The sequence below is a fragment of the Balaenoptera musculus genome, chromosome 16 (genome assembly GCF_009873245.2).
Source record: "Balaenoptera musculus isolate JJ_BM4_2016_0621 chromosome 16, mBalMus1.pri.v3, whole genome shotgun sequence".
Classification (NCBI taxonomy): Eukaryota; Metazoa; Chordata; class Mammalia; order Artiodactyla; family Balaenopteridae; genus Balaenoptera; species Balaenoptera musculus.
In genome coordinates, this window is record NC_045800.1 from 50076403 (window position 1) to 50089156 (window position 12754).

At 53.8% G+C, this 12754-nt stretch overlaps 2 protein-coding genes across 3 annotated transcripts in view; both read right to left on the reverse strand.

The window, feature by feature from the left end:
• FAM25A (family with sequence similarity 25 member A) overlaps positions 1-4353 on the reverse strand; it is a 36015-nt gene extending 31662 nt beyond the window's left edge. For both annotated transcript variants that reach the window (XM_036829230.1, XM_036829228.1), the window contains exons 1-2: positions 4267-4353; positions 378-437 (exon numbers count right to left, since the gene is read on the reverse strand). In XM_036829230.1, the coding sequence (XP_036685125.1) occupies positions 378-418 (41 nt within the window). In that variant the 5' untranslated portion in view covers positions 419-437; positions 4267-4353. The remainder of the gene's footprint in view (positions 1-377; positions 438-4266) is intronic.
• Positions 4354-5454: 1101 nt separating this feature from the next.
• On the reverse strand, positions 5455-7807 carry ADIRF (adipogenesis regulatory factor). Its single transcript, XM_036828840.1, has 3 exons — positions 7632-7807; positions 5857-5919; positions 5455-5652 (listed from the first exon to the last, which is right to left on the reverse strand). The coding sequence occupies exons 1-3, from the start codon at positions 7690-7692 to the stop codon at positions 5546-5548; spliced, it is 231 nt and encodes a 76-aa protein (XP_036684735.1). The 5' UTR covers positions 7693-7807; the 3' UTR covers positions 5455-5545.
• Between the last annotated feature and the right edge of the window lie 4947 nt (positions 7808-12754).

Consider the following 12754-nt stretch of genomic DNA (forward strand, 5'->3'; position numbering starts at 1 on the left):
ACCTGTCCCGTGTAGATAACCGGTCTCTTTGATTCTGGTTTATCCTCCTGCATTTTCTTCCCACAAATATGCAGAGACATGTGCCCTGCATACTTTCTTGCATCCTCCTTCTTTCTTTACAGGAAGGATAGCATACCAGAGATATGCAGTTTTGACTTCACTTTTTTCTATCTAACAGTAAAAACATACTATTTTTTAAATGTGAAAAAATACCAAAACGACATCACATACAACGAAATCCCACCAAAAAGTGTGCCTCAAAGAAGGCACACGAAAATTATTACCTAACGTGAAACTCCAACATGAATTTTAGAAAGAAAATAAGACACTTAATAAAGCATTAGTAGTTATGAAGGAAGACTATAAAACAGAAATACCAGAATTCAGGGATGAGATGGCAGACGACAGGAGCAGGCATAATAGGAACTTACGTAACTCTGGAATAAAACAGAAGAAAAAAGGTAAAACAAACCATTGTAGAAATGAAGACTAAACTAGAAGAAGCCACAGTAGGTACCTATGGGAACAGAAATGAAAAAAAGCAAAGAAAAAAGAAGGAGTCATATTGAAGACATACACAGTGTTTGGGAGACAATGGCAGATGTGGAAGGTAGAAAACTTTGTGCCCACAACTGGAATTCCCAAAGAAGAAAGCCAAGCAATGGAACAGAGCAAATATTTAAATATACAATTAAGAAATGTTCCTGAAATAAAAGAAATCTAGAATCAATATGGAAAGGGCAAACAGCATACTAGGGAAAACTGAACCAGAACAATCATCACCGAGACGAACCCTAAAAAAATTATTGTACCTTAAAGATAAAGGGGTGAGAGGGATAAATTAGGAGTTTGGAATTAATACACACTACTATATATAAAACAGATAAACAACAAGGACCTAGTGTATAGCACAAGGAACTATATTCAATATCTTGCAATAACCTATAATGGAAAAGAATCTGAAAAAATATGTATATGTAATTGAATCACTTTTGTATATGTAATTGAATCATATACAAAACTAAAACTAATACAACATTGTAATCAACTATATTTCAATAAAAAAGATAAAAAAAGATAAAGAAAGCTAGCCAGACAGAAAGATCAAGTCACTTATTAGAAATTCCAGCGAGGGCTTCCCTGGTGGCGCAGTGGTTGAGAATCTGCCTGCTAATGCAGGGGACATGGGTTCGAGCCCTGGTCTGGGAAGATCCCACATGCCGCGGAGCAACTAGGGCCGTGAGCCACAACTACTGAGCCTGCGCGTCTGGAGCCTGTGCTCCGCAACAAGAGAGGCCGCGATAGTGAGAGGCCCGCGCACCGCAATGAAGAGTGGCCCCCGCTTGCCGCAACTGGAGAAAGCCCTCGCACAGAAACGAAGACCCAACACAGCCAATAAATAAATAAATAAATAAATAATAATAAAAAAAAAAAAAGAAATTCCAGTGAATTAGAAATCAGACTTCTAGGGACCGCTCAACCTTCTGTGGCAGAAGGTGGGGCAGCCATACCTAGGAGATGCTCAAGGAAAAAAGTGTGAGATGTAAATTTCAAACCCAGTTGAGGATAAAGTATAAAGGCTACAGACCAACATTACCACACATTTAAGAACTCAGAATATGGTTCACATGAGCCCTTCTTTTTTTAAAAAATTTTATTTTAACTTTTTAACCTCTTTTTTTAAAAATAGAAAATGCCATACACAAAAATAGAACACTGTGAACCCTCATGGACACATTGCAATAACCCAAGGGGCCTAGCTATAACAATTCTCAGCTCAGATCCCAGACGTCTTCTCAATTCATCTGAAAATATTTCATTCTTGAGGAAACTTTTAGAGATAACAGAAAATATTTCAGCAGAAGGAATGGCAGAGCGCTTCTAATATTTTCAGTTGCATATCTAAGACAGAACAAAGGTGTGGAGGAATGGGATGGAAATGCTATGTGTTTTCACAAAGTAGAAATGAGACAACTAACAACAACAACAACAAAAAAATAGGAGACAAGGAGAGAAGGTAGAAAGCAGAAAACTCTGCCCCTTCTCATCTGTAATTTGATGGGAATCAGAGCTGAGAAGTCCAGTGGAACCAAAATGTGACGTTAGTGACTTTGTGTTTGGTTAGTTGGGGAACTGGTATTTGGAGAATTAGGAACTATCTGAGGAATTGCTAATGGAAGAATTAATCTTTGGAGATTTGACCAAGACCCAACAGGTGCAGTGGCCACAGCTGCCTTCTCCTCAGCCCATCTGGGCTCAGCTAGCTTCATGAACCTCACGGAGACAGGCCTGGGCTCCTATAAGCTCCCCTGGCTCCCCAGTACCATGCCCACCTTGTCCCAGACATAGGACCAAAGACAAGCCCAACCTGGCCCTGCGCCCCAGGGCTCCATGTTGGGGGAATAGAGGCACACAGAAACAGGTATTTGCACGGTGCATGGGAGCATCAGCTGCATGGCAGCAGGGTTTGTGGAAGGGACTGCATTGTAGGAGATGGCACCATGGTGAACATGACAATGTGTCAACTCTTGTTATCTGGTAGGAGAACCAAAGGACCGTCATCCCTGCATTCATGTGGCAGATGTTGCCAGAGCCCCACTCTAGGCTCTGGGTGTGCACTAATCAGTAGAAGAGACTTGGCTGCAGCCCGTGGACAACCATCACAGTGAAGCACACAGGAGAGCGACTCATTAGTATATAACCGTGGAAAAGAAGTACAGGGGGTGTGAGAACGTACTGGCAGTGGCCAGGCCCATTCTGTGTATGTTGGGGGACGACCAGGGAAGCTGAGATCTGAAGGATGGAAGAGCAGGAGCAACTTGGACAAGGGTGGTTAATGACGGAGGATGGACAGCATTCCGGGTAGAAAAAAAGGGCACCTGCAAAGACTGAGATGAGCAGAAGCACAATGTCAAGGGAAATGAAGAAGGGTTAACGTGGCTGAGGCAGAGAGGGAGGGCGTGTTAGGGGAGGAGGCTGGGGAGGTGGGTGAGGCCGGCAAATACAGGACCTTAGCATCCAGGTAACATCAGGATTTAAGCTTTTGTTTGCAACAGAAAACCTAATTCACAGCAGCTCAAACAATGAGGAAATTGACCCTCTCACCTAGCTCCTGGCAGCTGCAGGACTAGTTAGGTTAGGGACTGAATAAAGTAACTTGGGATCCAGGTTCTTTCTGTATTTCTGCTCTGCCCTAATCAGCAAGTTGGCTTTTCCTTAGTTGGCTTTTCCTTGTTCCTCCTGTGGTTAGAAGTGGCTGCCAGCGTTCTAAGAATCATTTCTAGCCACAAAAATGTTCAGTGGAATAGAAGAAAATGCTTCTTCCTTGGTCTTTTTCTTTTCTTTTCTTTTCTTTTTTGAGGATGAAAAACCTTTCCTAGAAGACTCCTGGCCCTAGACCTGACTCCTCCTCTCCTTGGCCTGAGCTGGCTCACACATCCATCCGTAAGGCCGACACTCACAAGGAGAACAGGATGAAGAGGGATTGTTGGGCCAATTGGGATCTCTCCTGAGTCAGGCAGGGGAAGGATGCATTCCAGAAAAATGTGAGGGCTCTGCCAGTCCAGCCCCACCTGCCTCCTGCTGTGGCCCCAGGTGGTCTCTCCCAACCCTGGCATCCTCTCCTGGGGGCAGGGGCTCCTGGAGATGCTGGAAGCACCTCCAGATTACCCCAGGTATCTCTTCAAGGACCCTCCCTTTAGGCCTTGGCCCATTTTGCAGACTAGCTGAGCCCTTCTTTTGGGGACAGTCAGCAACAGGAACCAAGCATGAAACTGGGCCTGGCCCTGGGGTGAGGGTGAGAGATGCTAAGGGTTAGGGAGGAGACCTGTTGTTTCCTTGGGAGGGATCTCAGATTGGAGACGGGAAAGGTCACCTGGGGGGGGTGAAGGGGAGGGATGGGGGTGGACACGACGATACTGCCCCCTGCTGGCATGTCTGGAAAGCCTCTGGGACAGCCAGCCCCCAGTCAGCGTGTGAAGGAAAGACGATGGTTTTTTTTCTCAATCTCCCCAGAACTAGGAAGTGCCGTGTAGCCAATATTTGTGAGTTGAAACGGCATGACTACGTATGTGCCAATCCAGAAGAGAACGAGATCATTACGGACAGAGGGAATACTGTGTGCAAAGGCGTGGAGGTGGGGAAACGGAACGGGGCGTCACCTGCTGAGGTGTGGCGGGGGTTCGGATGAAGAGGGCAGCCAGCGCCCGGCGCCAGGGCTGGGCCTTATCCTGTGGCAACAGTGAGTCACCCATCAGCAGGACTTACCCAGGGTTGGTATCGCGTGCATGGACACGTGGACACGTGCTGGGGAGGTCGGAGGGAATAAGGTTTGCGCGAACTCTAGACCCTCTGGGGGAATCTGCCCGATAAAAAAGCCGGCCTCCGCAATTACTGAGCCTGCGCGTCTGGAGCCTGTGCTGCGCAACAGGAGAGGCCGCGGCAGTGAGAGGCCCGCGCACCGCGATGAAGAGCGGCCCCCGCTCGCCGCAACTAGAGAAGGCCCTCGCACAGAAACGAAGACCCAACACAGCCAAAAAATAAAAATAAAAATAAACAAATTAATTAATTAATTTAAAAAAAAAAAGAAAGAAAAAAGCCGTCCTCTGCACTGGGCCAGAAGGTACAGGTGCATCCGGAAGGGAAGGGGTGCCCGAGGGAGTGGCCTAGCGCGCGCACGCACACAGCCGGGTCCCAGCGCTTCACGCCCATGTGCACCGCACCCACGTGCACCGCCCCGTGCGCCGCGCCCACGTGCACCGCCCCGTGCGCCGCAAGCACCTCCCCAGGGGGCGCGTCTTGGGCGGAGCTCCTGGCGACCGCGCCAAACACAAGTCAACTGGGTGGGACTCAGATCTTCGGGGCGTGTCTTCGCCCACCCGGTCCTGCCCCGTGACTCACCGTCGGGTGCGACAGTCGCACAGCGGGCAGGCGACATAGGGTGACGAGGACCGAAAGCTCCGTCCCTGCGTCCCCTCTCTTCCCCGAGAATTCCTGCCGCCTGAAGCCCTCGCGGGCGCCTAGCCCTAGGATGCCTCGATGCGTCCAGCCCCCCGCCCCGCCTTAGCTCACTGGGAGAAGTTCCCGAGGCCCCAGCCGTTGGAACCCTTCGCCCCCCGCCCAGAGCTGAGCTCCTCGAGGATCTGCGCACCGAGTATCCCCCTCCTAGAAAGGGGCGGGTTCCTGGAGCTGAGGGAGCGGTTTTGGAATCGAGGGCAGGGGGAATAGAGCGGGGGAGGGGCACGTACCTAGATGGGGGGTTGAACTTTGGATAAGGGAGAGTCTGGACGCACGGTTGAGATATGGGAAATGAATTCCTGGACAATCCGTCTGGGTTTCCGAATTTGCAATGCCAGGACTCTGGACGTCAGGGCTGAGTTTCTGGATCCCCGAGCCTCTGCTCTAAGCGAGGCGGGGCTGGGCCCAGTTTGGGAGGAGGCATGAAGTGGACGGACACAGAGTAGGCATATGTGCTTTAATGAGGTGGCCCGCCAAGAGCCTGCTAGAGCTCCGGGCCTGGAAGGGAGTCACCCATGTCTCCCTTCTGTCATTTCAGGAGGCCGAGTTTTTTCCCAAAACCTGAGAAAGCCTCAGAGGCCTGGTTAGCAGTCTTGTCGATGGTTTCCTGGGTAGACTTGGCAACCTGGTCCATGGCTGGGAAAGGAAAGGATAGGGCAGTTGAGTGCGGGGCCCTGGGGAACCACAGCCCTGCAGGGTTAGCTTGGCCTGGGTCTCCCTCCCCAGGAAGCAATGCTGGTAGAGGGTCTGCAGAGGAGAGGGTGTGTCTGGGCAAGGGCTGGGTGGAGGGCAGGGCCATGCTGGGGCTGTCCACCCTCCTGCCCACCAGCCCCACCAGACCTCTCTGCCCTGTTTCTGTGGTCTGATCCACCACTTGCTGAGTTGCTGCTCCAGCCGCCGTCACTAGAACAGAGACGTGTGGGTTTTAGCCCCTGTTGAGATACCACCAACCACAGGGGCCTCACCATTGCCAACCTCATCTGTTCTCTAGAGTGGTCTGTCCTGCAGGCCCAGGGATGGATGGCACTGAGGTAAAGTTCTCTGACCAAGGCCACTCAGTGAGGGGCATGAGCCCTTTCCATGACTACAGGTTGTTCTTGTTTATTTGTAACTCTGGGCTCCTCCTCTCTGGCCTGCTTCCCTTGCCTCTCCAGGATTGCTGCAAAAATATCCAAGCAAGGAAGGAAGGCAGGGCTAGGCCAGGCTGGAATTGGCATCTGGGCTGTGGCTACTGCTGGGCACAGCCCAGGGAGAACCCTGCCGCCTTTAACAACTTCTCCCCCGGAGGCTTGGCCCAGATGCGTGAATTCCCACATTTAGAGCACTGGGGCTTCTACTTTGCAAGGCCCTCTCACTACCTCCTCTCTCCTGTGCCTCTCCCCAGAGGGCACACAAGCAACGACTGCCAGTGCCTCCGTGAGCAGGCAGCGTAAGGCATTAGGAAACGAAGTGTGGAAAGTAGGTGAAACTTCCAAAGCCAGGCCACCTCCTCTAGACCAGAGTTTGTGCCTGTGAAGAACAGGGTTTCCAGGGGCTCAGGTGGGTCCCCACCTGCTCGGTAGGCAGACAGGTGGCTCTGGCCTTCAGAGATCTGACTTATCCTTGCTGCTGAACAGGAAAGGGCCTGCTTTACGCAGACCCTGGGGACCAGGGGGTACAGGGGTCAGGCAGACCCTGGGTCTACTGCTTACAGAGGTCCCTGGGGTCTTTGTCTGACATAGCACAGTCAAGACCACAGGGAAGGAGACTCTGCACTCCACTTACAGATGGGGAAAGTGAAGCCCAGAAGGAAGGGTACTGTAGACAGAGACTTCCTGGTACCATTTTAGCCTCAGGGGAGCAACTGTGGGCTTTCCTTGGGGCACTGATGAAGGAGGGGGTTGGTTTAGGTGTTGTCTGTTGACAGGGATATGTGTAGGACAGATTGGGAGCTGGAGTCCCAAGGGAGGCTGAGCTGGGACTGGAAGAGCTGCCGCTGGTGGGGCTGAAGTCTCCTTACGTACCCTACTCCCCAGTCCATCCCCAGCCCCCAGCTGCATAACCTCAGGTCTGAGGGGGAAAGAGCCAGAGGTGGAGAAACTAAGACTGGGGACCTGCCCTGCCCGCATGAAGGTGGGAAGGTCCTCTGCGTGAGGACTTAAGAGGAAATGAGTATTTCGGAGGAGGGGGGGAGTGCTCAAAACAAAGCCCGGTGGGAGTCTGGAGCCACCCGTCCCATCCTGTTTCAGTGCGCCTCTGGGACTTGGCGGGCAGAGATCGGGCGTGGGGTGGCGGAGCGCGCTCTCCTCGTGGACCGTCACTCTCCCCTGAGGGCCCGGGTGGGGCCGCTCCCGGCCCTAGCAGCTGCCTCGGATTGGCTCTGGCAATGCCCAAAGCGCCCCCCTCCCGCCCCACTCCTCAGGCACTGCTGTTCCCCCACTTCCCTCGAGGCATCATTCCCGGGCTGGTCCGGGTGGGCGTCCTTCCAGGTCCCTGCAGCTCAGGAGAGGGCCCTTCCTAGCCAGAACCGCCCACCGACTTTCCGGCTGCGCAGTCCCCAGGCTTCTGACCCCAGCCCCACCCCCGCGTCCACCCGGGGGTCCCAGCATGCGCCCCAGGTCGCGCGCAGTTCTCACCCGCTTCCTGGGCCGCCCCCTCCACTTGCTGCTTCAGGTCCTGCAAGCCTTTGCTGGCCATGGCTGCTGGGGTCTGCGAGGTGGTTCAGGGTAACCGTAGCGACGTTGGATCCTGCTCAAAGCGGCGGCGACCCGAGCACCAGCTCTGGTTTTTAAGGCGCCCCAGGTCCGGCCCACCCCGCAAGGAGGGGGGTTGGAGGGGGCGCGGGGCGGTTCCCAGCACTCGGGCTCAGGGGAGTGACCGAGCCCTGCTCCAGTCCCCGCCGGCCCGAAAGCACAACCTGGCCTCCGGCGGGCCGTAGTGGGAAGGCGGAGGTCCCAACCAGGGTCTGGAGCGGGGCTCGGGGCTGCAGAGGGGCTGGATCAGGGGTCCAGAGAGCGGCTGCGGGCAGAGGGGGCGCACCAATCTCCCTCTACCGCGTGAGCCAGACTTTTCCTCTTTGACCCTGAGGATTCCCCAACCTGTGAGCGCGGGGTCAGCACCAGGTCAGGATCTCAAGGCTGGAGTTGTAATTAATAATAGCAGCTGCCTTTTATTAAGCATTTACCTTGTGCCTGGCGTTGCCCTAACGCTTACAGCCTCTTGTGTAACCTTCACAACCTTTGGAATGGGTGTTATTAGAAGTTTACAGGAAGAAATTGAGGACAGAGGGCGAGTTAGGTCTCACCCAAATTCACATGGCAGGGACTCAAGTCCGAGTCGGTGGGCTGTAAACCCTAGCGCCCTCACCCACGCCGAGCTGGCGGTCCCCACACACTCAGCCTGGACACTGCAAACTGGCCATCTGCCCAGCCGCTGCCCCGGGACAGGGGTAGGGGGGGAGCGCAGTGGGGAGAAGGTCGAGTAAATCCCACCCCCTTCCGAGAAGGCGAGTCACTGGCGTGCGTGCGACCCTGGCTGGGGACCAAGCAGCCTGAGGTGGAGGGGGAGTAACGGAGAGGGCGGCCCGTGTGTGTCCAGCCCAGGCAAGGAAACCGTTGTCGGTCACCAAAGCCCAACGACTTGGGCAGGAAGCACCCCAGGCCAAACAGCGAGGAAGGGAGCGGCCAAGCCGCAGCCCTCTCAGGTCACCACTCCTGGGACCGGCGCGCGGGGCGTGGTGACGACCGGGGGCGCTGGGAGGGGAGTTAGTGACCTGAGCGTCAGTAGGGCAGCCAGGGATCCCAGAAAAAGCAAAACGACCCTCGAGGCACAACATCCTGGCGCTCAAGGGTGCAGGTGGGGCCCCCACCCCGCCCAGCGCTCTTCCACTCCAGAGTCCGCCTTCGGAGTCTGGAGGCCACCCCCTCTGCGTCTCGGTGCGGCGGCTCGACCCTCTCTAAGGCTGCTCTCTGATTCATCCTCTTTGGGCCTGTTTCTGCACGTCTGTCGGGGTCTCCCCTATTTTGTAGCTCTGGGAAGCTCCCACCTACCCAGGTCCACTCGGCTGGCCCAAGCTCTCCCTGTAATGGGTGGGGAGGGGTGGATAAGCCGTGGAGGGTCAGCCCCTGGTGTGGGGTATATGGAAACACACACACACGAAATTGATTAAGGAAGAAGGATTCCTGGGCAAGAGGAAGGGGCAGGCGCTGAGATCAGGTGGGGGGATGGGACACCAAACGCAGACTAACAAAGCGGCTGCCCCGCCCTGCCCCGCCCCGCCCCTCCCGGCCTTGCGCCTGGTCCAGCCCCGAGCACTAAGGCCCTGCAGAGCCGCCTGATGGTTCCTCCTGGGCTCCGGGGAGCCCCGCCCAGACCCTGCCCCAGGCCTGCCTGCCCTCCTGAGGCCTGCCAGCCCTCCTGAAAAACCACCAGTAGCACCAGTCCCTTTAGCCAGAAGGCCTTTTACACGGCTCCAAGTTAGCTCACCGCTGAGCTGCTGTTGCTATTTGGCACCAGGCCCAGTGGGCAAGGAGCGAGACTGGGAGGCAGCAGCCTCTCGGGGCGGGGGGGGGGGGGGGGAGGGGCTGTTGGGCCCAAGCAGGTGACAAAACTGACAGTTGAGTAGCTGTTAAGCCTCAGGCACTGGAGTCATATCTCTTGGGTTCAAATACCCCCAGGGCAAGTTCCCTCATCTCGCTGAGCCTCAGTGTCTCAAGGAGCCTCATCAAGCCTCAACCTCATCAAGCCTGATGGTGGGGGGCACAATACCAGAATCTCCCCCAGAGTGTTACAGTGAGGATTAAATGGGCTGATGGATGCCTGACACTCAGCTGAGGGTCCTTCAAGGTGGGGGGAGGGAAGGCCCCCTTAATCTTGCTAATTCTTACTCATCCTTCCAGTTTCATGGAAAATATCACAACCACGGGCTTCCCTGGTGGCCCAGTGGTTAAGAATCCGCCTGCCAATGCAGGGGACACAGGTTCGAGCCGTGGTCCAGGAAGATCCCACATGCCACAGCGCAACTAAGCCCGTGTGCCACAACTACTGAGCCTGTGCTCTAGAGCCCGCGTGCCACAACTACTGAAGCCTGCGCGCACTAGAGCCCGTGCTCCGCAACAAGAGAAGCCACCACAATGAGAGGTCTGCACACCGCAACGAAGAGTAGCCCCCGGTCGCCGCAACTAAAGAAAGCCGGCGCACAGCAGCAAAGACCCAATGCAGCCAAAAATAAATTAATTAATTAATTTAAAAAATATACATCACAACCTCTGGGAAGCCTTCCTTAACTATCACAGATTAGATGAAGTATGCCAGTTTGGGCCTCCCAGCATTCCGTACTTCCCTAACATGACACCAGACTTTAGTGATTGCTTTTCAAATTCTCTCTCTTCCCTCTGTAGGAGAGCAAAATTTGACACTCCAAGGTGTCATTTTAGCAAGCCAGTTATTTCAAGCTGAAAACAATCAAGGCCCAAAAGACTCAGGGAGAAACTTTGATCTTTCCCCTTAGCTGAATTTAGATAGAGGGCCTTACAGGAATAGAGCTATCGCCATAAATAACTAGAGTATGAACTAGGTGTGTAGACAGGGAGGAATCGAGAAAAGTCTATTTGTTAAAATTCCTTTCTGTGTCCCATTGTCTGTACATGACCCAGCAAACATTTATTTACCGAACATTCGCTTTTCCATCTCCATGTCAATTGCCTTCCTCCCCAAATCTCTAGCCCCAAGATCCTCTTTTGTCTTCAGCTGAAGATGCTATTTAAGGTGAAGGCTTCAGCCATTTTGACAAGTTACTCAGTTTTCCTGGGTCTGTCCCATGTATACACGCTATTAAATTTTGATTTTCTCCTGTCAATCTGTCTCATGTCAGTATGATTCTTTGAACCAGCCAGAAGAACCTAGAAAGGTACAGGAAAATTTCTTCCTCCCTGACACCTCCAAGATTCTGAGCAATTAGAAAGGAGAGACCATACCTAGTTTGCTTAGTTTGGTTCCTCAGAGTCAAGCACCTTGCCTGATACATGGTAGATGATTAAAAAATCTGTTACAGCAATGTTGGAAGAGGTCATCAAGAGGATGTAACTGTTGGTTGCCTTGCGAGCTGGACCTGGGCAATCAGAGGCTCCTCACCCCCTCCCCTGTCCTTGGAATGTATGTCCTGCCTGCAATTCCCATACTGGTGGCCATTTCAAGGACACAGCCTTGACAGAGTAAGGTGTTGTTGAAACCCTCTGGATTGAATATATGACTGACCCCAGTTAAGTCCTCTGTTAACTTTTAAGATTCTGGTGGGCTGGGGCAGAGATCTATTCATCTTGTGGCCGCCCAAGACAAACCTCATATGTAAGTTCTCTTATTAAAACTGCCACCTACTGGGACTTCCCTGGTGGTCTAGTGGGTAAGACTCCGTGCTCCCAACGCAGGGGTCCCGGGTTCTATCCCTGGTCCAGGAACTAGATCCCGCATGCACACCGCAACTAAGAGTCCGCATGCCACAATGAAGATCCCAAGTGTCGCAACTAAGACCCGGCGCAGCCAAAATAAATAAATAAATATTAAAAAACAAAACAAAACAGCCACCTACCAAAAAAAAAAAAAAAAAAGGGACAGGGTGCCTGGGGCTTCTCGGATAAGCAGAGGATGGGGGGAGAGCAGTAACTCCTCTAGGGAAGTCAGGTGCAGCCCCACAGATCCCACAGCACATAATAGGGGGCTTAAAGGCAAAGAGCATTGCAGTGCCCATGGGATGGGGAAGAGGCTTCCTGGACCAGGCAGACCTTGTTGTTTGATCACAGGAACTGGCCCTGAATACGGGGGTGAGAGTGGGACGCAAGCAGCAGGGACCCTCCCAGGTTCCTTCAGCAGAGGAGAGGGCACTGGGACCCCAGGGGCCGAGTCGAGGTGTCCTCCTGCCCCAGTTACCTGAGAGGGCCCGGCTCCCCCCCCTTTCTCTCAGGCAAGCCCAGGCCCCAGGTGCCCTCCTCCTGAGGCACGCACAGGCCTGCTGATGAGCAGCGTCTGAGCCCGGGAGCAGGAACCCCCGGGACTGCCCGCACCTCTTCCAGACCCTTCATTCCCTCCCACGGTAGGGTTTGGGGGCTGCAAGACCAGCGGCTCACTGCTCCCTTCTGCCGCCTCAGCCGTGGATACCCATGGCCGGCAGGCTGGGATACAATGAAGCTCAGCTGTGTTTGACTGGTTCCCAGCCCCCAGGGCTGCCCTCGACCTCTGCTCCCCACCACAGAGGCAGGGTGGGAAGGTGGTGTGGACTCAAGTTTTGGTGCCCACACCCAGGGCTGGAGGGCTGGGGCAAGCCACTTAGATGCTCTGAACCCAAACTGGCTGTCAAAGGAATGGGAGCCCTGCTCTCTGCTCAGGCACCTCTGAACGAGACTCCAGGTCGTGATGCCAATAGCCCTTCGTGTAGGACAACGACCACCCTGGTCCCAAGGTTGTTTTGAAACCTTGGGGGTGGCAGCATCTGCCATAACGCCACTGGAGCCCCCGCAGTCCGGGTGGACGTAGCAGAGCATGGGAATCAGCTGCTTGGCTCTGGAGCCAGGCCACCTGGACTTCTGCCCGGGTCCCAGCTTCCTAGCTTTGTGCCCTTGGGCAAGTTATTTGACTCTCTGTTTCTCAGTTCATTTTCGACGAAACTGGGACATGCCATTTGTTTTGAGGATTAAAGGAGGTAAAGCACTCAGTACGGTGTTCCACACCTGGGAGGAGCTCAACAAATGTTCATTTTTACTTTGTC

What these genes read in the sequence shown, in the direction of transcription:
- ADIRF (XM_036828840.1), bottom strand. Translation starts at nt 7,692, where the DNA reads ATGGCCAGCAAAGGCTTGCAGGACCTGAAGCAGCAAGTGGAGGGGGCG. An exon ending in GGGGGCGGCCCAGGAAGCGG is followed by an intron (nt 5,920 to 7,631) that starts GTGAGAACTGCG and finishes TCTCTGTTCTAG; the next exon opens with TGACGGCGGCTGGAGCAGCA. An exon ending in CACAGAAACAGGGCAGAGAG is followed by an intron (nt 5,653 to 5,856) that starts GTCTGGTGGGGC and finishes TTCCTTTCCCAG; the next exon opens with CCATGGACCAGGTTGCCAAG.